Raw genomic sequence first — 26,639 nt, 5'->3', positions numbered from 1 at the left:
GCCTGCGCTTCTAAAGGAATAAGCTTCAATTTTCAGAAAGAAAAATACTTATATATAACATAGGTCAAATGAGGTGTGAAGTAATGAGAAATGGCAAACCTCCTGCAGCCTCTTTGGCCGAGGATGAGCGATAGCAGTGTCGGAAGCAGTTCTGAGGTTCTGAGCCCTTTGAACACCTTTAGCAATCAGCAGACTTGGGAAAGGGAGGGAGTGTCATCTCTGTGAAAAGCGGTGGAAGTATTAGGCTCACTTGCGCTTTCTGAGCTGTGGCCGAAAAGGCAAAACTGAATGGGTTTGCTTGCCCAGGGAAGAACTGAAAAAATTTCATCTTTACTCCACACTTAAAGTAAACCCAGTTTCACTACCTCTTTTCTTCTGTCAGGGAATATCTCAAAGTGTCTGGCAAGCTCTTTACTGCAGCCAATCCTGTTTTTGAAACTTTTACTGATCCTGAAAACAGCTGAACCTGTGCTCTTGGGAAGAATGAAGATTGATAGAGGATCTCTAGCAGTTGGCACCAAAAATTCCTTAACTTGTGAAGTGACACTGGAGCTAGTTACCAAAGAGAGAAGTTTGGAGGGTTTGGGGGAGGGGGGCAGGGTGCTCTGCTGTGAATATGATGTCTTCCAAATAAATGGCCTCTCCCATCCTGAGATAGAGTTGCTGTTTTCCTGCTAAAGAGTTGGTGTAATTGGTATTTGTAAAAGATATCTATTTAGTGCAGGGACCGTTGTGTGAAAATAGAAAAGAGAAAGAAAAAAGAGCAATAAGAAAGAAAAAAGTTGCATTGCAGTCATTTTACCAAGCATGTCCAACCCTGTGACTTAACTCAAAGAAAACTGTAATCATCACTCACTGGGCCTTCACTCTGTGGCAGTCACTGTCCGTGCATTATCACATTCTCACATTTACTTCTCAGAATGAGTCTGTACAGTAGGAGGTAGTAGCATCCTCATTTTAGAGATGAGAAATGTATGACTCAGAGACACCAAGTAACTTGTAGAAGGCCACATGGCTCATAAATGATGGAGCCAGAAGGATAAGGCTGCCAGGACTACTAAGTTCTAACCATGATACTTACTGCCCCAGAAAAGGAGAGAAAGGCTCAGCTGACTAAAGATAGTGGCCCAGCCAGCAAGGACAGTTTAGGATTTAAGCAAGAACAGTATAGACACTGCAAAAGAGAGTGAGGAATCAAACATAGAAGCAGGTGGTGGCTCCAGCCATTTATCTGGGAGAAGTCCAAGAAGAATGGATGGTCAGAATGAGACTACATTCTTGGTTAAATGTTTGTTCTTTCAAATCATTTTATATGTTTACCTATATGCAGAAATTAACCATTTTATATACATCCCTTATTTTTTATAAAGTCCCAATTAGAGAGTGCTTGTACGGTGCAAATACTTGCATTCACCTCGCTACTGATCATAATTATTACACTTTCCTGCTACACTCTTTCCCCTTTCCTAGTCTTGCCACACTCTTCGTTTCATTTACAGTAATTTCCATAACTTATAGTTATGTTAAGTGTTTGTCTACTTACCTGTGTTTTGTCTATATCTCACCCATTAGGTGAACAAAAGGAAACTTCTCGAAGAGAGCATGACTCACAGTGGGAGCTTACAACTATTTTTCTTGGTCGAATGAATGCTCAGTCAAGATTCTATTTCCTGATTGATTAGTAAATGTTGTTTATATTTTGTAAACAGTAACTCTTCGTCAGATTTGTTGCAAATAATCTTCTGCTTCTTGTGTTTCTTTTTTTGCTGTTTATGATAGATGTTTAATGCCAGAAATAGGTATACTACAATATTTAGTTTACCATAGTTCTCTTTATCATTGTGACATGTTTACTGAGACATATTTACCTGTTTGGTCTCTCTTTTAATGATTTGGCTTTTTTTTTAATTTTAAATGTTCTAGAATTAATTTTTAATATATGCTGGAATTAGGAAGTAAATGATATTATTTTCCCAGATAACCTATTTTCTCAGTTCCTAATTTTATCTATGTTTCTTCCATATTCTTTTATAATTTTAAATTTATAGTATATGAAATCAATGTACTTAACATACATTAACATCTGTTCTAGTTATTTACCTGTTAATCCTTTGTTAGTACTTACCTGTTTTAACTATTATTATTATATAAAAGTTGCATTCTCTGATGTGTTCTAATATCTCTTACGGCAAGACTCCTCTATCACTTTTCTGTTTCCAGATTTTCTTGCCATTCTTGCCTGGTTTTTGTTTTTGTGGAATTGTAATATTTTACTAGTTATAAATCCACTGTGACCCATAGCAGATGAAGCAACCTTCCCTTACACCACTGGGTAAATCTCTGACACTTTTGTAGTTTTCTGACATTGACAACCACACCCTCATCTTGGCAACTACTATCTCCCTCCAGCTCTGCACTTGACTTGTTGAGACTTCATTCCATGAGTGCATTTCAGCATGGCCATTTCCCACCCACACTACTTGCCTTATACTTTTGGAGCAGGTTATGATGGAAATAAAAGCCTAAAAATCAATGGAGTAAGGTGGCATGTCATCTTGGGTAGAAATAAAGATTCAATTCAAAGTATTGGAAAATTGCATTTGAAAATTCCTTAAATTAGCCAAGATACAGAAATGACCTCAGTGTCTAACAATAGACGAATGGGTGAAGATGTGATACATATGTATACATTTATGTAATGAAGCATTACTCAGCCATGAAAAAGAATGAAATCTTGCCATTTGTGGCAACATGATGTGATATAGATGGCATTATGCTAAGTGAAATAAGTCAGACAGAAATATCATATGATTTCACTAATGTGTGGAATCTAAATAACAAAATGAACAAACAAAACAAAGCAGAAACAGACTTATAGGCACAGAGAACAAACTAGTGGTTGCCAGAGGTAAGGGGGGTAGAAGTCACACAAAATAGATGACAGAGATTAAGAAGTACAAACTACCAGTTATAAAATAAAAAGTCAAATGATAATAATAAAATAAATAAGTTATGAGGAAGTAGTATACAGCATAAGGAATATGATGGTCAATAATACTCCGATAGCTTTGAATGGTGACAGATGGTTACTAGACTTATCATGGTGATTATTTCATAATATATTTGTGTCAAATCTCTAGGTTGTAACCTGAAATTAACATAATGTATATCAACTATACTTCAATTTTCAAAATTACCTGTGTAGTTTGGCGTGTACGATTTTGTGTATACAACTATGTGCAATAATGTATTTATTACAGTACATAAAAATATATGCATAATAAAGTGTACACTCACTTAGAAGAATTAGAATTATCAGTACTATTAACTTCATATCTTCTCTCCCCCTACCTCCTACTACTGAGCCTGTTTATTTTAATTTAAACACATTGAATGTACTTATGAGGCAGTTTCACTCTATCTGCATGGTTGAGAGAGGCTTCCTGTTTCTTGGGTTGTTTTGTTATTGGATCTTTGATTTAGGAGAGAAACAGAATGGAAATCATTTTTTTTAAATATGTATATATATGCCTTCTTTCAGGCTGGGGGTTGCTCTTTCGCAAACAGCAGACTATATGTAAGACACAGATTTTGGGAGGTCTTGTTTAGTTTTTGTCCCAGGTTTTGATTTTACTCTTAGGCTTGAATTTGATTGTTGTAAGTTTTCATATCTCTGTGTGTGTGTGTCTGTGTGTGTGTGTGTGTGTGTGTGTGTTTGTGCCTCTTCCTTTATGGAGAGAAATTAGGAGACGCTGCAGCTGAGGCTGCTAGATAAATACAGTATCACTGGATGTTACTGAACAATTATTTAATAAATATTTAGTTAAAGGTTTCTTAAGTCTGTGATAGGATTAATTTCAACATCTGGAATTTCTTAGTAGAATTGTTTGTAGGGATGAATGTGATTATATGGGTTAATCATTATCCATGGGGACGGGGGTCTTCATTTTACTCCTATGTCACTCTCTCACACCAAGTGTATTTGTTTCTCTGGTGCTAAATGCTCAGTATGATTAGCTAATTTTACTTCCCTGATTAGCATGAGGAGAACATTTTCATCCCTGCCTCCATTAGAGCCTGCTCTTCATATACTGATTCAATGAATCTCTCTGTAGGAAGTGTATGAATGAGCCTTTATTCCAACTGGGCACAAAATATTGGGTCTTGAAGCTCTGCTGGAAATGGTCTTCTCAATCTTGCAGTGACAAGAGTGTGATCATAGCCCAGGACTTGCGGTGAACACAAGGAAATTCCAGCTGATAAATGCTGTCTTATGTTAAGAACTGTGCTAGAAGAGATGGTTGAGATACGGTCCTTATCCTAAAGAAGCTTCCAGTCTACTGTGGAAGGGAAACACCTAACCAAACAGCTACATTATGCTGTGAAGAGTGCTGTAATAGAGGGATGAACAAAATGACACATATGAGATGATTAGTTTTGCTTGAGCAACCATTAGAGGAGCAATCAAACAAAAACCCAAACCAAAAAAAAAAAAAGTTCCCCACTATAGGAAATCAACAGGGCAAAATATTGTGAGGAAAAAAAGATGAGCAGCAGAAACAGTAGTAAATGGAACATAAACTAGTTTCTGGAAATCTGCACAGGAGAGCTGAGTTTTGAAGGATGAGTACGAATACAGGCAAATACATCCCCAAGTGGAGAAATCAGCATATCAAATGTATGTAGGTGTGAAAACTCTGATACAAGAGAAATAAATCGTCCACTATGTGCATGTTTAGAGTATTAGAGGTTAAGTTAAAGACTCAGGATGGCCTCTGAAGTCATACTGTTGATTTTGAGATTTGTTCTATGGGTGATTCAGTTATGGTGCAGAAGAATGATATGGTCATATTTATGTTTTAGAAAGAAAACTGGCAACAAAACAGGGAGCTGAGGCCAAGAGGACAGTCGGGAATAATTTGTTCCTGCCAGCTAAATGTAAAGCTGGCTCTCCATCGCTCTTTGCCTCTGGAAGGGGGTTAAAGCAGAGGAGGAAATACAAAGGAAGAAGGGAAGGAAGAGGAGGGCAGAAAGAACTCTCTGGAGCAACTTACATTCGTCAATTGTAGAAGGGAGGAAGTGAAGTGTCCATTCCTCTTATCTTGTATGGCATCTGAAGCCTGGACACAGGAACTGCCTACTGGACACTGTCTCCTGGTTTGACACCTTTTCTCCCTTTGTCTCTCACAGCTGATCTTTTCACTAAATTTTAGTTAAAAATATAAAAAAATTTTAAAAATAAAAGCTTTTCTCATCACCCTTCCTATCATTACCAACACTGGCTTCCAGTCTCAACCCTTAGCCTTAGCACCCAGTCAACATCCTGAAGGATTTATTTCCCCTCTCCCTGTGGAATGCTGCCCATAGATGGTTCTCCAGAAGTTCTGCTTTCCTCCTTTTCAGCCCTGTACAAAAGCTTTGTTTGGAATGATACAAGTCCAATTCTTAGAGCAAATTTTAAAGCTTCCTCCCTCCTACCACCATGACTGCTCTCATTTACTGCCTTTGGTCATAGTTTTTCCTCTCTTAGATCTTTTTGAAATCCTCACTCCTTATCCTACACACATCAGAATCCTTTTAACCCTTCAAAGAATTCAAAGTTTAGCTCAAACCCTATTTCTTCTTACACACGTTAGGGAAGGCCACACCTTTCCTTTTGTACAAGAGCTTGAATCTTTACTGAGAAAGTCCACCTCGTTTCTTTACTTATGTTATTGACCTGAAGGTTTGGCAAGTTCTCAAAAATAATCCAAAAGTCTGATAGCCCAAATGGGAATACATTTAGTTCACTATGGCCCCATCTATTCTGCACCGGCATGTGTCAGGCATTGTGCTACCACTCTCAGGCTGTCAGTGTTAAAGGATAAGTATGTCAAATGTCTGCTCTCGAGAAAAACAATTAGCAAATGTATTCATTAGAGGACTATTTCTACTTCACCTCTACGATCTGTGACTTTTCAAATAAGATACTCTTCCTTCATTGAGTTGGTGAGTTCTATAAGTAGATGAAATTGTGATGGAAATTACGTAAATAGGTTTAAACAGCACACGTTTCACATTTCACAGCAAGAATCCGACCTCAGGAGATATAGAAATGCAATCAAACCTTCAATATTAGACTATATCTTTAACTTTGACGTATATATTATTGATTATTCCATATGTCTTAGTGTATTTAGGCTGCTGTAACACAGACTGGGTAGCTTGTAAATAACACAATTTCATTTCTCACGGAACTGGAGGTTGGAAGTTTAAGATCAGGATGCCAGCATGGTTGGCGTCCTCCTCCAGGTTGCAGACTGCCAGCTTCTCACCATGTCCTTGCATGGTGGGAGGGGCAAGGGAGCTCTCTCAAGCCTCTTGGGCATTAATTTCATTCATGAGGGTTCTGCCCTCATGACCTAATTACTTCCCAAAGGCCCCACCCCTCATCCCATCACACTGGGGATTAGGATTTCAACACATGAATTTTAGGAAAACAGGAACATTCAGACCATACCACCACATATTAGAAGTGCCTACCCAGGGGCTAGAAATTAGGGAAGCTGATGCATCTTTTTTCCACACCATCCTTCTACACGTACCTGTACTGTTTTAAGATTTTTCTGCTATTACCTATAAAGGAAAGTGAAAGTAATTTCTTTCAGTTATTTCACCTGAGAGGGAAATTTAACAAATCAGTTAAAAACAGGGATAGTTAGAAATGGGATGCCTAAAGGGGACTGTCTGTAAGGAAGTCGACAAGCCTGATAAAAATTTAAGACTAAATGTATGGTTATGTCACCCCTGACATTTACACCAAGAACCATCTGCCCTCTGGTGCTTTGAGCAAAAATTATAAGGAAATCAGTTGTAAGGAGTCAATTCCATTAGACAGGAAACTTAGCTTTTCAAATTACGGGAACTTTATCCCAGAGGCATTTGGATATCACAGGGAAAAGCAAAGGATTAAGCTTCATAAGAAAGCAAAAAGTACCCGATGTTATAATCTTTGGCCAATACTTTCTAATTCTTGTTTTTCATATCTTTAAATACAGAATCCCCTTCACCTCCAACTGAGTTTAGAAAATTCATTAAGTTCTGATGCTGATGTCACTGTCTCAATCCTGACCATGAACAACTGGTACAATTTTAGCTTGTTGCTGTGCCAGGAAGACTGGAACATCACTGACTTCCTCCTCCTTACCCAGAATAATTCCAGGTTCCACCTGGGCTCTATCATCAACATCACCGCCAACCTCTCCTCCACTGAGGACCTCTTGAGCTTCCTGCAGGTCCAACTTGAGAGCATTAAAGACAGTACGCCCACAATGGTGATGTTCGGCTGCGACATGGAAAGTATCCGGCAGATTTTTGAAATTACCACCCAGTTTGGGGCAATGTCCCCTGAGCTCCATTGGGTGCTGGGGGATTCCCAGAACGTCGAGGAACTGAGGACAGAAGGTCTGCCCTTAGGTCTCATTGCTCATGGAAAAACAACACAGTCTGTCTTTGAGTACTACGTACAAGATGCCATGGAACTGGTTGCAAGAGCTGTAGCCACAGCCACCATGATCCAGCCAGAACTTGCTCTCATTCCCAGCACGATGAACTGCATGGATGTGGAAACTGCAAATCTCACTTCAGGACAATATTTATCAAGGTAGGATGCAAGGCTTGGGTTACATCCCCATTCATAGGACTCTGACAGGAAGTAAAATTTCCCTATGTATCTATTTCCCTTTTGCAGAAATCTTGACTCTGAGTAGCTTTAAACTCTAATAATATTTCTGAGAGGTGTTCTGGTTACAAAAGGCTAGGGTTTCATGATCTGTCATGTGGAATTTGGTCTATAGACTTGTAAGCACATGGTAAGGAGAGAATATTTGGTCCTGCTTTTAAACCCTGGCTTAGTCCTTCACTAGCTGTATGTTCTCAGCAAGGTACTTAAAAATTCTGAGCCTTAGTTTTCTAATTACTAAACTAGGGGGATATTGAATAGCTTGACATATTATAATAAAGAAACCATAGAATTGTACATGAGAAGTACCTAACACTTTGCTCAGCTCATAGTAGTTGCACAACACATGTTTCTACCCTGCCCACTCTTTCCCACATCAACAGAATAGGACAAATCTCTGCACATGTACAGAGGAAAAAATTAGTCAAGCAGGAGACACTTTTCTCTCTCCTCCGAGGCCATGATGCTTAATGCAGTGTGCAGTAATGGGTAAAGACTTAGACCCTCGAGCCAGACTCTCTGAGCTTGGATTTTTGCTCTGCAACCTACTATTGGCATGACTTGGTCAAGTGATTTAACTTCTCTGAGCCTCGGTTTCCTATGTCCTATGCCCATTTACATAAAAAGTAGATCCTACTATCCATGGAGGAGTTGTGATAGACAGATGGTAGAGATGGATAGATAGATAGATAGATAGACAGACAGATAGACAGACAGATAGAACAAACTAAGAGTTCCACAAGAGTAATATATATTTTTTAGATACTATATATTTTTTTTAATTAGCTGCTTTTCTTTTCTAGTTCCTCAATCTAGTTCAGAAGCTAGAATGAAAAAGCCTGTTTAAGTAAAGTTATAATCCATCCTATAGACATAGTTTTCATGATCCCCAGAAAAAGGAGAATGTCCTTAAAGGATATTTTACCAGAGTCCTAAATTTTTTCTGAAAAGGATCACCTGTGGTCAGAGAGAAATATTGCTGTTTCAGAGGCAAAGGCTTAGCCATAGTCTGGCCCCATTTTCAGGTAGTTGCCTTGGAACAGGGATATCTGTGTTGAGGAACACAGGAAAGTCTCATGATGTCTTGCCTTTAAAAAGACATGAACATTTGAGAAAAAGCAGAAGGTCCCAAGCATTTTACATCCATAATTTCACATATATGGATTGAGCACCTACTGTGGGTGAGGCAACATGCTAAATGCCATATATATGGCAGAGTTTAAGCATAGCCTACACACTTCCTAAAGAATGTTGTTACTAGAATAAAATAATTCAAAGTTTATTTATTAGGAATCTATTAATGATCAAATAAGATGTTCTATCATCATCTGAACTTACCATTTTTCCCATATTGTTTTTGAATTTTCTCATCTGTGCATGTTTTATTTTATAGCTACTATCCAGATTTAACCTACTATTTTTGAACTAGCACATAATTAAGGCCCAAGATTTTATCTGGGATAAGAAACATTCTCCTTCATAACAAAAATGGAAGCAAAGTCTTTAGTTACAATTCCAAATAGTGATTATTTTGGAGGGACAATCTTAAACAACAGACAGGAAGAACCACTTGTGAAACTATATTAAATTATTTATGTCTTTCTGTCCCATATAAAATGGAGAACCCAAGAAAATTAATTCTGCTTGGATCCTAAAAATGTTTAGAAACTGCAAGAAGAAATATTTGTTGACTCTTGGGTTGTATATACTTTAAGGATTTATTTTATCAAGATGAAATTGATCTCTCTGCCTCCTCAAAATTGAAATCATATTACAGTTTTGTGCCTCCTTCTATAGAGATCCCATGGCACTTTGTACATGAAATTATATGGTGGTACCTAGTCCATTCCATCATCATTATTTATCTATATATCTGACTTCCAAACTAAAATATAAATTCTATTAAGTGGAAACACTATTATTCAGCCTAATTTAATGCCAGGCACATAGCAGCTACTGAATAGACATTTATTGAAATTAACACAGAAAGAAGAAAAAAATTTTATATTGTATTTACTTCCTATACCATTTGTTGCTGTAGAAGAATAATGGATGGTTGATAAATAAATTTTTTTCTAAATTAGAAACAGTGGGTTTTTAAACTTACTTGGATACCGTCTGGTTTCCTTCTTTTCCTTTTTTTTTTTTTTTCATAGAATATTAGGTTAGTAGATAATCTCTGCCCTTGTGGTTATTTCCACATGTTTATTCCACAAACTTTGAAAGCTGTAAAGGAAAAGTGTGAGGGTTGGAGCCTGGCAGCAATTCACAAGGACAATATTTTTATCCCCTTGGATGTGTTTGAGAACGAACTCAAAGAGCTTCAGGAAATATGCCTAGGACTTCTTAAACTCCCCGAGGAAGACAGTCAAAGAGAAAGTTTCAAAGTATTGAGGAAAGGGTCAAAGGAAGTGGGCAAAACCCTGGAAAGAGTCTTTTAATGAATAACTGAAAAGCTGCCTTAAGGTATAAAACATCTGTGGATTTTTCATCATCCTGATTTATTTTGTTGAATATAGTCTTTTAGAAAGTTCGTGATTCTCAGTCCATAAGTCACATCTGCATACAGTAATTTTCTTAATTGTTCCCAAATTTGGTGAGGCTGACCCTACTTCCTCACTGCATAATGCAAGTCGTGAGGATAATGAGCCATGAATAGCAAGTGTCAGAGTTGTGCAAGCTTTCATTTTTCACACGGTCATTTTCGGTTTAGGCTGACAGAATTGTTAACATTTTAAAATGTTAATGAAATCCCCCCAAACAAGGCTTTTTCAGCATAGGCCTTTAGATTAGAAAGATCATCTCTCATGGCAGACTACGTAGACATAATTACAGGTAAAAAGGATTTTATTCTTCCTGGGTCCCCACATGCCAGAGCAAACATCCATCATAACTACATGTAGACAAAACCACTTGGGGGCCAAGTTCATGCAGTGATCTTTAACAATTTATTTGCAAGTTGTTTTATTAAATGTTAATGACTTGAAGCCATGATATCTATTATTTAACAATAACTTCACAAATACACATGCAAGGGTGTTGTGTGCAGTCGGTGACTATTTGTTGAACTTGGGGTGAGGTAGACAAAATGAAGAGTTGTATCCTGTCCTTTTGGAGCTGACAGCCTAGAGCATGAGGCTGAAAAGTGAGTCAATGGTTATAAAACAAAGGGATATGTAGCTCTTAAAAGTAAAAATAAGCTCAGATACACAGAGGAGGAAATAACTAACTCTCCTCAGAGAGCTGATGATGAGGCAGAAACACTAGAATTGAGTCTTGATAAATGATTAGGAGTTTTCCGGTTTGAAGGAAATCCACAGGCACAGAAAATGGCATATGCAGATTCATCAAGATCCAAAAGAGTAATTTAGTACAGTTGGCACATACATTGCACATGAAGAGGTTCTGCCATGATTCTGGAAAAGTTGTTCGTCTGAGAGCATGCCACACAGGGCTTTTATGCCAAGCTTAGGAGTTTGTATTTTATATGCATACTGGATGTCACTTGACTAGTAGAACATTAGCCGTGACATATTTATAAAATCATAATCCTTAACAAATTAACCAAATAAAATAATACAGCATAAAATCCTTGCGAGTAATTTTTTAAACCATTATATATAAAATTGTTTTTATTTCTCAAAATTGGTTTTAGCCTTGCCCACATTTATTCCCTTATCTTATCCTAAAAACCAGACTCTGGTGAAAATTAATAGGAGTTTGAGGACTTGCCTGCTGTTCCTAGGGTTAGGATTTGCCCATGCTTCTCTGAAGGCCCTAGGTGCTAACGAATCTATTGTTCCTGGAGAAAGAGCTCCCTGAGTTATTCATAGTCTGGTCAAAGTCAGTTATCCTTTCTTTCAGAATTCCAAGAGCCTAGCCATTGATAGACATCTTGTTCCACTTGACCTAAGACATCCCTGACCCTTTGGCTAATTAATCATGGTCCTGATAGTTATTCTAGCTTCTTGGCAGGCTATGGAATATTGCCTTTCTTATTTGAATAGCTTTCTACAGCTCAGTTCTATATCACATAGGCAGTGTTTAATTCATTTACTCATCCACAAAAATATGTTGAAGCTTATTAATATTAAGCTCAGCCTTTAGCTTACGCTGGAGACACAAAGAATAGAAAACAGGGGCCCTGCTCACAGGAAACTTACAACCCCCTTCTTTTGTTCTTTCACCGAGAAATATGCTCCTCTAATTATCCGTATTTTTTATCCATTTTCTTTGACCTAGCTTTTGGTTACCATTCATCACTGGAACAACACCCATTCTACTCGTGATTATCCTCTGGCATTAGCTGGCATTGTTAGGCCCCCTCCTCAGTTGTCCTTGAAGAATGGTCCATTGTGCTAGAGACTCGTTCCCTCCAGGCTATGTTCATCTTCATGCTTACATGGTCTAGCAATACCAAGGTTCACTGGCCTTTCATTAACAGTAAATGTTGCTTTATTTATTGCTTTTGCACATACTATTCAGAACCTATTATGTGCCAGGTATTACGAGGCACTAGGAAGCTCCAGAAAAAAAAAAGACCAAAACAAATACCCATTCAAAAATCTCAAGGTGTAAATTGATGATGGTCCCCATTTCATTCCTGGATACTAAAAGGTTCCAGAAGAACTTGAGGTGGCATGATAGAATTCTAATTTGGGGCATTCCCATTCACCTTTACAATAATTTATGGGCATTGTGACCCTGGCAAAGTTATTTAATCTCTGGAAACTTTAATTTCCTTAATTATACCTTGAAAAGTTAAGTGATATGCCTTAGGTCATTCAGTTAGTACTTTATAGAGGAAGATTTAAGCCATCTAAATCCAAGTTCAGGTCCTTTCAGAATTAATATAAACCTTCCCTAATCGGTATCCCATTACTTTGTGATTCATAGTCTTTCAGCCAAAAGCTATATAAATCAGGAGGCTTATACATGATTACCCATGTATAAGTGTTCTTGTCCTAAAGACCTCTACCAAGCCAAACTAGTTAGCCTTTATGTTTTAATATGTACTCAAAAGAAGTGCACTGAACATGTAAGCCAAGGGTTGGATGATGTGAACACTGGCTCCTTGGATCCCCAAGGAAAACTCACCACTGTAGGGTGACCTAATGTGTTCAGCTGTTTACTCCTACAGTCACTTTCTCTGAAAGGATACCAAGGAGTCAGTACTTGTAGAAAACATATGCCTTGGTGTCATGAATCTTAGGGACTAACACTTCAGGTCTGTGTTTCCAGATGTTTCCCTGTCACTAGATTAATTTAGCTAAATCCTTTGAATTTGCCCTGGCCTCTTTGTCACTTAAGTCATGCTGAATCTAAAATTTTCTCTAAGTCATGAGAGCCTCAAATAAGGAATACTGAAAAATGTGTAATCCCTCCAGACCCTATTTTGATGAATGCAGCTTAAACTTGCCTAATCTAGCTTCCAGCAGGTTTTAAACTGTGGAATTTCCCCAAATTAGGAGTGCTTCCAAGCTTTTATTTGCCTGAGAGGAAATTGTGATTGTAATCTTTGTTGACTTTTTTACTTTGTATTCATCTACTATAAAAAATTTGGAAATATGTACAAAAAAAAAAAAAGGTTGTAGGCTATACTCTGAATTCCAGATCTATCTCAAGGCCATTTTAAGCTCCAGTCCCTACAAGCCTTCAGATGGATTCTTGACTGGTAAATACTATGTAATATCCCATTGCCAGGGCTGTGCTAAGGGAAGGGACATCAGCACCTGGACTAGGGTTGGAGCCAGATCTGGAGAGCTAGAATGAATTAAGGGTTGGGTATTACATGAAGCAACAAGGAGCAGTCCAGGAGATGGGCCCAGGCCATAACTGTAGAGAAGAGTCAAAGTTCATGCCAAAAAAACGAAGGGAAAGGAAATCAACCTATGAGTATGGAACAGATCTGACTACCATGTGGGAGAAAAACATGCAAAGAAAAAAAAAGCCAGCTTGCGAGTTGTGCCACAGGAAAGCAGGAAGAAATGAGCACTACATTCACGTGTCTGATTCCTTGATGGAGTGACCCCATCACACACAGCAAGGGTAACATAGCCCAAAATGTATATTAAAATAGGACTCAATCACATAAATTAGTACTTTTCTCCTCTCGGGGAAAAAGTCAAGAACTGAAAAGTTACTTTTCAGTTTTAAGTAACTAAATTTTGCAGATATTGGCAAAACAGACCTTCATGGTTTAGATGATGTACATATGTACATTTAGTATGTTATTAAATTGCTGTTGTCCATTAGAAGACAGAAATCTATTTTAAAAGATGAGCTCTGTAAGTTGTTTTAAAATAAGATGTAATGAATGATGACAATGTTTGGGGCCCTCTGTTATAAAGATTGAAATTTAGCAATTTCCAATTCCTATTAAATTCGTTATCATCAGAGAGTTTTCCAAGGAACTAATTCCTATTTTTGATACTATTCATTATTCAAGAGAAAATGTATCGGAATTTTAATGCTTCAAATAATCTATAAATTGCAAATACAAATACTTCCTGGCTGATTGAGCCCCATTCTTCTGGCAAAGTAATGCGGTGGTCTTGAAGAGACACATGTCTGATTTGAGAAGGCATGTGTTTAACTGCATTCACCCCACAAACATCACTGAACAGTTTCTCTGGCTTGGTACCACGTTGTGCCTAAGATCCAAAGATGACTCAGTGCAATAGGTACTTAGATGAACATTGAAGTCTCTTTCAGCTGGACAGCCTGCCGTGTTATGAAGCAGAGCAGAGGGAAAAGAGAGGATTTGTTCATTCCTAACAGCATCTCTGTGGAAGAGACTGCTCGAAATATGGAGAATGCCAAAAGCCGTGCCCTTGAGGATCTTACTGGAGATGGAGCTGATTAACTCCATCTTGATCTAAAAAGTCAGTTAATCAGCTGCCAAATACTTATACATTGGGTTACTAAGGAGGATTCAAGAAGATACCTAAGGAGCCATTTTACAGGTAGCTTAAGAAATTATCTACATCTACAGTTAATGTTTAATTTGAAGAGTCTCCCATGTATTGAGAACAAAATCAAAGCAATGTTATCTGACAGAATTGGACCAAGTGTAAGCCCTGTGGCTAAGATGGCAAATTCACGTTACTATAAAAGGGAGGCAGAGGTAGACACCACTGGGTCTGCTTCAGTGAAAGAGGCCACAAAGTAAATGAAAGCTGAACTTCTAATAACTGGCCATACAAAGAGACAAGATTAACCAACAGGCCAGAAACTGTGAGGATACTGGAGGGCAGGGAAATAGCTTAAAGCTCAAGAAAAAGATGCAAAATGAGAATGATTTAGAGAATAAGAAAGATTAAAGTCTTGAAGAATTAAGGAGAACCACATACATGGATTAAAATACAAACATAGAATATATAAATAGCTAATAATTTAAATAACTGGAGGTCTGTGGAGGTTGTGGAAAATCAGAATTGGGTGTAAGTTTTCTAAAAGACATAAGCCTATCCAAAGAGAGAATAGTTTGAGGGCTCTTCAGTGATAAAGAGCAGAAAAAAAGCTATATAGGTAAATGTGAGGGTGTCACAAATACAAAAGTATAGAATTTAGGAGGATATTTTGATTGGAAGATTCATCACATGATTGTAGAAATGAATCAAGTAAAGAAAAGGTGGGATTTCTGAACATTAGTGTATCTCTTCCCAACTCACCTCCTCTCCTCCCAGGAAAAGAAGAAGGGGAAACTTTAGGAATATTCCTTTGTTTCATACGAAAAGGGCTTTATTTAGTTTTCCTGCTATGGTCAGTAGATCTACAGCTAACTTAAAAATGATCAAGAAATAAATATTTAGATGCAGAACATAGGAGCAAGTAAACTTGACAAGAAATAGATGGTGCTAGTGGGAGGGGAGTTAGAATGTCGCTAGCAATAACATAGACAAAGAGTTCTAGTCAGACAAAGGCAAAATACCAAAATTAAGTTCTTACAGGCTAAAAAATTTTATAGGGCTTTATGGAGGATAAACACATCTCTCATTCCTCAGGGGGAAAATATTAAACATGAGATGATCATGGCAAAAGAAATTCAGCTCATTTTTCAAAATATAAGAGAACGAGGGTACAGAGATTTTAATGATACAAAGAAAGTTCCCAAAGGGAAAAATAAATTTGAAGGCTTTACAGAGCAAAACAGATATTCCCAGATACAGATATGATTAATGGAAGGCAACTATAATAGGAGAAAAAAGCAAAAATAAGAGGGCAATTTTAAAAGAAATAAAAAACAAATGAGAGAGGTAGACATACAAAGAGACAAGCTGATATGTGAAAAAAAGATCAAAGTAGAAGTAAATGTAAGACTTATCAACAAGAAGAAAGAAAACATGTGAAGGTGATGTGCTGCATTTAAACAACACCATGTAGACTCATACATCTCCAAAATGCAGACTGGAAACAATGGGATTATGATAGAACTAGTTCAAAACAAGAAAAGATACAAATTTGTAATAAGTATAAAAACATAATATTAGTAAAACTTTATGTGCTGAATAAGATAGAAGAAAAACCGGGGGGCAGCAGGTCTTAAAATCTTTAAGAACATGGCAACATTATTTGTAGTGGGAGATTTTTATTTAACTTTAGTAAATTTTAGAGCAAGTTTTTAAAAAGTAAAAATACTACATGAATATGTAGTTAATCTGATAAATTAAGATAAACACTGCCGTTAACATTCTATTATTAAAGAATATAGGAACACAGATATTTCCTCATTAAAACAGACTGGAAGAGATAGACATAGGACGAGAGCTAGAAAGAAGAAATTAACAAAACAAAAAACTCCAACTGAGGAGAAATCCTAAAATTAGTGCAAATGATGTTATATGCAGTTGTATGGCGACAAATTCCTAGAAAAATATCATTTGCCAAAATGGACCCAGAGAAATGGAAAACTTAATAGAAGAGATTGAAAAAGTGATTGAGAAATTACGTTTTTTAGAAAGTGCCAGGCCCAGATAGTTTTACAATTGACTCTCGAAAACACAAGTGGGAAAACAAAACACTAAACATTTTAGTTGGAATTGATCTAATGCATTTCTTTTGAAAGTTCTTTGCTTTCTGTACTTTTAAGAGTATCTTCAGTCCCATTTTGAAAGCAATACAATATAACTTCTCTCAAATGAATTGTAAGGGGAGAGTACACAGAGATCTATAATTTACTTTTTAAATGCCCTAAATGAGTTAAAGCAGTGAGGCCTCCACAAGCTCTCTTGTCCACATCCACTCCCCTACCTGTAGGCCTCTGAGCCCTGTATTCTGTCTGCCTTCTCTCATGTGCATACTCCTCCGTTGTCTTAGCAAAGAACATCACTCGCTTTACACCTTAGAAAGGCATTGCCCCAGGAATTCTCTCTTCTTTCCTACATCAGCAATTTCTTTTAATATTTACTGGATCATTCCCATCATCATAAAAGCCTGCCCCTGATATATATTTACTTAGTTTTCCCTCTCTACCACCATTCCATTTTTCTCCTTCTCTTTACAGCATAACCTTCTAAAGGGTTAATCTCCAGTTTCTCTCTAACCATTTTTCCTTGAAGCATTAGGCTTCCACATTTCACTGAAATTATTCAGTGAAGTCACCAGCAGCCTATGTGTTTCGAAAGCCAGTGGTCAATTCTCAGTCCTCATTGCATCTGATCTGTTGGAAGTGTTTGACACAGTTTATCACTGTTCCCTCCTTGAAACATCTTTTTTACTTGGCTTTTAGAACACAACACAGCCTGCTTTTCCCCTAGGTCTCTGGTTAATTCTCAGTTTCCTTTGCTAGTTCTTCCTTACCTGCACCACCTCCAGATGTTGAAGTCCCTGGACTTACTCTTTGGACTTCTTCTCATCTACAGTTACTCACTCATTGATCTCATTTAATCTCCTTAAATAACATATATAGAGTTATGGCTCCCAAATTGTATCTCCAGTCCAGACTTCCTTCCTGAACTCCAGATGGTCTCCAACTACCTACTTGACAAATCTATTTGCATGTCTGTAAATTATCTCAAACTTAACATTAGCAAAATTGAACTCCTGGTAGTTCTCATCCACCTCACGACCTGATTGTTCTACAGCTTTCTTTATCTTCATTAATGACAGTGCCATCCTTCCAACTGCTTAGGGCAAAAACTTTGGTATCATCCTTACCTCCTTTTCCTAGCAACCATATCTGAGCCATCAGCTGATCCTCTTGGTTTCCACTTCAAAATGTGTCAAGATCTAATTAATTCTTCCCACCTCCATTGCTGCCACCTCAGCCTAAACCATCAGCAGCTTTTGTCTGGGTGTTTGAAAACAGCCTCCTAACTGGTCTTTCTGCTTCTGCTCTTGTCAGTCTTTAGTGCCTTCCGAATACAGCCGAGTCATGGGCCTGATAAAATGTAGGTCACATCATATCACTTCTGTGCTCAAAATTTACCAGTGGCTTTACATCTCATGTAGAGAAGAAACAAAGTCCTTACAATGACCTGCAAAATTCTATTTTCCCCAACCCCCACTCCTAGTAAGCTTTCTCTGATCTCATCTTCAACTCTCCTGCCCCTCACTCCCTTAGCTTTTACTCAAACATACCAGACACAATGCCGCTCAGGGACATTGGACTCCATGCTCCTTGCTCTTTACCCAGAGATCCCCCTGGTTAGTTCCTCCCCTTTTGTCAGTCCTTTACTCAGATATTACCTTCTCAGAGAGGACTCTCCTGCCCTCTTTCATCAATAGTTCCACTCTACTATCACCAGCCTTGACACATCTTATCTCCCTACTCCACTTTATTTTTCCTCCTTTGCGTTTAGCACTAACAGTCCATATTATAAATATTCCCTATTTATCATAGTTATTCTGTCTTCTTCAATAGAATAGAAGCCACATAAGACTTTGTTCTCTTCTGTTCATCCTCCAGAACCTAGAACTGTGCCTCGCAAACATGAGTATTGTTGAATGAATAAATGATTGACTGGATGATGTGTTGTTTTGTTAACATCTTTGTCCATTTGTTTTCATGAGTAAGAAAATCTTTTAATTAGTATGTCAAGTTTCGTATGCAAAATATGGCTGGTCAGACACATTGTCCTTGACACTTCAGTACATTAAGCACTGATCTTGCTTATACTTGTGAACTGTCTCAAAATATTTTTTACGTAATTTGAAAAGTGCAGATTTTATCTCAGCTCCTATACAAATCAACACATATTCTTAATTAGTGACATAATTGGGAGGTTTTACTAAAGTAATAAGTTACCTCTATACAGATTAACTAATGAGCTTCATTCTTTCAAACAGAGTGGTGTCTTGGGTGGTTTACTGATAAAAAAAAAAAGATGTATATCTGATCTGCTTTGTTAAACACTCACTACTCACAAGGCACGGTGCTAAACCACATTCTCACTCTTAGGGAGAGTTCCATACCCTTATCATACCATGACAAAGTTATTCTAATAGTCTTCCAAGTGGTCTCCTGGTTACCATCCTTTCTTCCTATTGCACACATTTTCCCTCTTTCCAGGTCAGTATTACCAATGCAGACTTCTGGTTGTATCATTACTCTGTTCTGAAATCTTCATGGCTCCCCTTTTCCTATTAAATAAAATCTAGTCTCATAAAATGGACATGCAAAGCCTCTATACTCCAGTTGCAACCTGCATATTTTTCTACTCTGCTCTCCAATCAGATTGTTATACTTACCACCCCCTATTAAGTTTTCTACCTCCTTACCTTTCCTCATACTATTCTTGAACTGAAAGATTTATTGAGAATTCATAGGTAGGCTGGAGCAGTATATGATCAGCAAGGAGTGATCAGTATTATTGGTCCCTGTGAGCCAGGCTCTAAATTACTATTAAAAGAATATAAGATTACTTTTCTCTTTTTTTATATCCATGATGCTCGCTGGGCTTGCACATAGCTGGTATTCTATTAAATACGCCAGGTCTTACTTATATGACCTTCCATCAAGCTGAGTTTTACACATTCTTAGTATAATTTGTGAATTAAATGCAACTGTGTCAATTTGGCCCTCTTAAAATCACTTTTCTTTCTGAAACTGTGTATCTCTTGACTACACCATCTTCTGCACTTCTGTTATGACCTTAGCCCTTGCCACCTTAAGCCCTTTGTGAAACAAGCAAGAGAGAAGGGAAGAGAGGAAGCAAAAGGAAGGCGCGAACATTACTCCCCACATCTGAAACTGTGCTCAGCTCTCTTCTCCTTCCAGACTCTATAGCTAGCAGGAAAACAAGATCTTTCTAAAATCTAATCTGATGACCTATCCCCTCCCCAGAAAAATTCTCTCGATGGCTCCACTACCTGCATTATGGCCTTGGTCTTTTGTCATTCATTTCCCACCCTCATCCCTAGCCTTCTTTCTCACTGATCATCATCATGCAGCTTGCTCTCTCTGTCGCTGGCTTGTGCACACACACCTCCCTGGGTTGACAGCATCAGTCCAGCTTGCCTTCCTGGTTAACTATAATTCCTTCTTCAAGACTCAGCTGTGGCACATCCTCCTCTAAGAAGCCTTCCTTGTCACCCCTAGGGTGGAGTGTGCAGGTGCCCTTGCTTTCTGTTCCAGTGACACTCAGGTTTACCTCATTACACTGGTTTAGAATTGCTTGTTCACATTTCTTCCTCCCCATCATTAGACTTTGAGCTCCTTGAGAACAATGAGTGTGTTTTTCATCTCTGTAGTGCTAGTCCTAAGAACAGTGCCTGGTATTTGTATCAGTTTATCTTGCCAGTAGAATTATTCCTGGAGAGAGGGTAATAGCTCAGTGGTGGAGTACATGCTTAGCTACTCAGCGTGCATGAGGTCCTGGGTTCAATCCCCAGTACCTCTATTAAAAAAAAAAAAGAGGAAATAGAAGAAAAAATAATAATCTTTTAAAAAAAGGAAAAATATTATCTCTGCTTTTCCTTCTTCTTGTTCACCCAAGAAGAGTCCAGGGCAAGATAAAAAGGAACATTGTACAAATCAATTTAAGCAAAAGCAAGATTTCAACCTTTTCATCTTTTAACTAATATTGAGTATTTAAACTTTGCTACACATTGTCATTCTATTACAAAGAGTACATAGTGAGGGTAATAATAACTAAAGCTATCGATGAGATTATTTTAATTTACTCTTTCTATAAAATGGAAAATAAACAGAAATGACCTCTCATAAATGCAGATTAACTGAGATCTAATTTCTTGGTACCAAACACAAAGTGAAACAAACACTGGATTTTCTGGTCTGGGGAAATGGAAGATGTTTAGATCCTGGTTGATTTGTCTTTCTATGGCAGATGAATGCCTCAAAGATAATGGAGCATTGTCCTTCAGTTGTGGTCATGTTGAATGTTATTTAACCTTGATAGCGAAGAATAGTTTTTACTGAAATGAGGGAGTTATATAATCTCTGAAAGATTCCTGAAGACCTCTTTTTTGAGATGATTTAAGTATATATTCACTCAGTGATAGTCCTTCAAGGGTCCATCCAAAGAATATTTGGTGCTTAATGATAGCTTAAATAATGAAGAGCTTCTCTTTCTACAGCTTTACTTTCCTAATTACCAAATTAACCAAATAAAATTAACCTGTTTACTACTAACCATTTTATTCCCTAAGCTATGTCAGCATATCCGTGTGTGTTTCTTAACAAATCTAAAAGTAGATTGCTCATCAGAAACACAATCATAGTCACCCTTCTTTTATAGTATGTATGTAATTATCAATTGATTAATCTGTATATTTTAATGATGTGGCTCCCTACTTCTCTAAAGAAGCAGAAAACTGTTTTAAAGACTAAGATAACTGAGACTTCATTACTTGTTGCAAAATAGAATTCATTTTAAGTGGTGAGTCCCACTGGGGAGTGCTAACATGAATAATTACCATTATATGCAATCTACCAAAATGAGCAGTTTCATTGCATTTAGTGATAGTAGCATCTTCAAATGTGATTTACATTTATATCTCTAATGAAAATTAGTACATTCTTCGCACTTTCTGATTTTTCTATGTTCCTTCTGTGGCAGCATAGCTTCTTACTACGTGTATTTGCATTTGTAAATTACAGAATAATTTTTGTGGCAAGCAGCGGATGAATGTGTTTTGCTAAGAACCTAGGCATGTCATCCAATTCCTCAAAAAAATATTCTGTTACATCCCCATTTTGCCTTGATATCTTTTAATTTGAAATATGTCTTGAGTTTATCTCTAGGAGTTTATCATAATGTAGTACTTTGCGTCTCCAACTAGAAAAATTCTGTTAAAGGACTAGAGAAAGGGACCTGGGGACAGCCTTGAGTGAAAAACTTCGAATGATGTTAAGTAATAGTTACCATATCTGGAGCATTTGTTCTGTGACAAAACGTGTGGTATACACTTCACATGCCTTGTTCCTAACCCATGTAGTGGAAGTAATTAAAAAATAAAAATGTAATTCTTTCCCCCATTTTCCTGATGACAAAACTGAAGCTTAGAGTTCAATAAATTGGTGTCCCAGGGCAATGCTAGAAGGTGGCTGGATCAGTATTCAAACACAGGTGTGTCTGATGTCAAAATGTGGGCTTTTATTCTGACTTAAGGCCATAATTAAGAGTACAGAGGGGCCACAAGCTTGTATGTTGTCTCTTATTGTCTTATCTTCCCAGATTTAAGAAAGACAGAGAGTCTGACCAAGCCTTTTCCTGCCCTGCCCTGCCCTTAGCAGAAAGTATACTGACAGAGCCCTGGTTCACAGGGTTAGACATCAGTATATCATTCTGTTGGTAATTTTCCTTTCTTTGGCTTCTGGCAGAAGCTCTTTTTAGAGCCAGAGCCAATTGTTTTTCTCTAATGACTTAGAGGGAGGTTAGCCTGAGGCTATCCTGGGAACTGTAAGTCTATTTATCATCTTTTTCTGTGTTCCATGGATGGTATCCAACATGCAACTTTGACTGGCCTCATGGGGACAGACATGTTGATTATTTCCACTCTAAAAAGAGAAACACTTATAACAAAATTTGGCTGTTTTCTGGAATTATGAATGCAATTTTTAAGCAAATATAAAAGCATATGCATATTTATTAAAACTCATTCCTTGCACTAAAAATAGTATATTTATTGAGCTTATTTATTTGCAATCGAATGTAGTGAGCAGTAGAAGTGAGACATGTTAAAAGATGCTGAGAACTTCCATAGCTAGGAAAGTTGTGAGAATATATAATTAACTGTATACAACAGAAAACAATTAACACATCCTTTAAGTAGAAATAAAGAAATTTGGAGTAAGACCAAGAATTAAGCACCTAGCCCAGGTGTTAGAACCTGAGGGTGAGATCTCATTTGCTCAGTGAAATAGGACTCTTCTCCTAGAAAGAGCCCAGCTTGTTAATTCCCAAAGTAATTATAGGCAATGCCTTTTTAAAAAGAGAGTTTCTTTTTATTAAGACAGAGAAGCAAAGATGAGCACTGCTTTCTGTCTTGGGCCTCTCCTCTCTTCCTTACTTTTTGCCTTTGCTCCTCTTTGCCAGGTTTCTAGCCAACACCACTTTCAGAGGCCTCAGTGGTTCCATCAAAGTAAAAGGTTCCACTATCATCAGCTCAGAAAACAACTTTTTCATCTGGAATCTGCAACATGACCCCATGGGAAAGCCAATGTGGACACGCTTGGGCAGCTGGCAGGGGGGAAAGATTGTCATGGACTATGGAATATGGCCAGAGCAGGCCCAGAGGCACAAAACCCACTTCCAACACCCAAGTAAGCTACACTTGAGAGTGGTCACCCTGATCGAACATCCATTTGTCTTCACGCGGAAGGTAGATGATGAAGGCTTGTGCCCTGCTGGCCAACTCTGTCTAAACCCCATGACTAATGATTCTTCCATATTGGACAGCCTTTTTAGCAGCCTCCATAGCAGTAATGATACAGTGCCCATCAAATTCAAGAAGTGCTGCTATGGCTATTGCATTGATCTGCTGGAAAAGCTAGCAGAAGACATGAACTTTGACTTTGATCTCTATATTGTTGGCGATGGCAAATATGGAGCCTGGAAAAATGGGCACTGGACTGGGTTGGTGGGTGATCTCTTGAGTGGGTCAGCCCACATGGCAGTCACTTCCTTCAGCATCAACACTGCACGAAGCCAGGTGATAGATTTCACCAGTCCTTTCTTCTCCACCAGCTTGGGCATCTTAGTGAGGACCCGAGACACAGCAGCTCCCATTGGAGCCTTCATGTGGCCACTCCACTGGACCATGTGGCTGGGGATTTTTGTGGCTCTGCACATCACTGCCATCTTCCTCACTCTGTATGAATGGAAGAGCCCCTTTGGTATGACTCCCAAGGGGCGGAATAGAAGTAAAGTTTTCTCCTTCTCTTCAGCCTTGAATGTCTGTTATGCCCTCTTGTTTGGTAGAACAGCAGCCATCAAACCCCCAAAATGCTGGACTGGAAGATTTCTAATGAACCTTTGGGCCATTTTCTGTATGTTTTGCCTTTCTACATACACGGCGAACTTGGCTGCTGTCATGGTAGGTGAGAAGATCTATGAAGAGCTTTCTGGAATACATGACCCTAAGGTAATACTTCTTTTTACTCTAGCTTTCCCTGTTGTAACTCCATATATTGTGTCTTACACTGTCGTATATCTATGTTCTTTCATCTAAAACAAGAATATTCTCTGAATCATCCATAGAGACTGGTCTAAAAGTCTGTTGCCTCATTGAACTAAATATTCCATAGTTTTATTAAACAAAACAAAAAGAGTGAGTGGTTTTAGGGGGTGGTTGTCCCAAAGAAAGTCTTTCTGGTAGAAACATCTATTAGCTTAGTTTTTCCTTGTGTTAGTTGACAGTCTGGCAGAATGATTATCAGGAAACAGTCTTACAAAGCATTTTCACCAAAAGTAAATTTTGAAAACTAATTAATTACTTCCCTTGGGAATTAATGCAAATAAATAGTAACGTTCATAGTTTAAATAGTAAAGAATCTTTTTTCACCATTAAAAAAATAATAAAATGGAAATAACTAACATTTTATAATAAGCTTCCAAATTCAGATGCTAGAAACTCAATGGATGTAGACAGGAGTACTGAACTAACTGAGGTGGCAGGATTAGCTAGGAACAGGGTGTTCTTATAGAAGGAAAGATGGCCACCTTGGATTTGGAAGAGGGTGCCAACAGTCACATTACAATGTCCAAGAACATTCAAGAAAATTGTATGTATTCTAGGCTGCTTTTGATATTCTAAACATCTGATTTTAAGGGTAGAAGGGAGGAGGCGGGTAGAGTTTAGGTAAGCAGTTAAAGCAGTGGTGATACTTGAGTAAGGACAGCCATGTCTATGTTCTTTCTGGATCGAAACAAAACCTCTCCCAGTGACTAGGAGTATAGAGGACTTGGTTCAACCTGGTGGGAGTAGAGAGCAGAGGGTTGTCAAGGATTAAGGCAACTGAAATAGGGCTCAAGGAAGTACTGCAGTCTCAGTGGAAAGCAGAATGCAGATCTAGAGCAGAATTATATTCCAGTGCATTGGACTCGTCTAGGAGAAACTGGAGAAAGCTGCAATTCAGTGGGCATAACCAGGATACACTATGTTTAAGGCAGTTTGAGCTAGGCTGAGAATTTCAGACATAAAATACTCATCATGCCTTTTCAAATACCTCTTTTCACACCAAATCTCAACATATTGAACCGTTGACTACACATTTCTATCAAACATTTAAAATTAATTGCCAAGAGCATCAAGAAATAAGACATTTACTACTGTCTTTGTTAAATGATGGAGTGGCCCAGGCGGCTGATGGCAGCTTTAGAGAATTCTCATAAATGGTTTGGAGTAGGATATATGGTCTGTTCTGTAAATAAATGAACATGAGAAATTTGACGCATATACTGGAAATTTCCTAATAAGAGACGTGAACCTCATAAAAATATTCAACAAACAGTGGCTCACTGACTAGGCAATGAATTGCATTGCTTCTTAATGCACACTTGGGACTTCAGGTTATGAGCTGGAATTTAGTGAACACAAATAAACTCTGCAGTATAAATACATGTGTCACCCTAAAGAGAGATTTTGGTGATGCTTCAGCATTCACACTCTGCACTAGAATTGGCATCCTCAGTTTATTCTTTGCCCCAGTAGGCCTAAGATCTCCCAGAGGTTCACCATCTTAATAGAGGCTTATGCCAACGTTTTGCAAGAATCTTGCCAATGTGATGCTTATATTACAAACTCAATGTGGAAACTGTTCAATGCAATCGAGTATAAGGAACAGTCTAATATATGCCTGTTGTGAAGATGCCAGACCGTTACTGAATATAAAAAAGTAAACACTACACTGACTAGAGTTTCATTAATCAGAACTAAGGATTGCCAGAATTAAGTCATGGATGTTACACATGAGAAACCTGAAGCAATGATTATTTTAGGGGATTAAAAAGAAAAGCAGAAAGAAAAACCATAGAGAGCAATAAAACAATTTTTAAGCAAAAAGAAACAGTCGTTCAATCCCCAACTCCACCAGAATAAAAAGGTGAAATTTTTATCAATCTAACCCAGCCCACAAGACAAAGTGAGAAGAACTGGACCACGTCAACTTTGTGTTACATCCTGTAAGGTCTTAATGAAGTGGAATAAGCCTAAATCTAAAACATTTTCAACTTTACATAATAAATGAATTTCCACTACAATTCCTCAAAAGGTATATATCTTTCCTAATGTTGTTTCTACATTATAAGTCTCTCATTTATGGGGTATTTTTCATATAAAGACACCCAGATTATTTGACTAAGCAATACCTGACATCTGGACTTTTGGCAAATAGCGTTGGTGACAGAATTGTTCAGTTTTCATCCAGATGTATGGTATTACGCAGATGACATTTGGTCTTCACCTTCCCATAGAGAAGTATGATCAAAACAATTTCCACACCCTTTCAGTCACT

General features: G+C 37.8%; 1 protein-coding gene across 2 annotated transcripts in view; it reads left to right on the top strand.

Annotated features, from left to right (window-relative positions):
- The window catches only part of GRIN3A (glutamate ionotropic receptor NMDA type subunit 3A), a 140,404-nt gene that overhangs the window by 35,971 nt on the left and 77,794 nt on the right, over positions 1–26,639 (top strand). For both annotated transcript variants that reach the window (XM_072959822.1, XM_006204039.4), the window contains exons 2-3: positions 7,038–7,642; positions 23,221–24,268. In XM_072959822.1, the coding sequence (XP_072815923.1) occupies positions 7,038–7,642; positions 23,221–24,268 (1,653 nt within the window). The remainder of the gene's footprint in view (positions 1–7,037; positions 7,643–23,220; positions 24,269–26,639) is intronic.

This window comes from Vicugna pacos, chromosome 4 (genome assembly GCF_048564905.1).
Source record: "Vicugna pacos chromosome 4, VicPac4, whole genome shotgun sequence".
In the NCBI taxonomy this organism is placed as follows: Eukaryota; Metazoa; Chordata; class Mammalia; order Artiodactyla; family Camelidae; genus Vicugna; species Vicugna pacos.
This window is presented reverse-complemented; position numbering and strand designations above follow the sequence as displayed.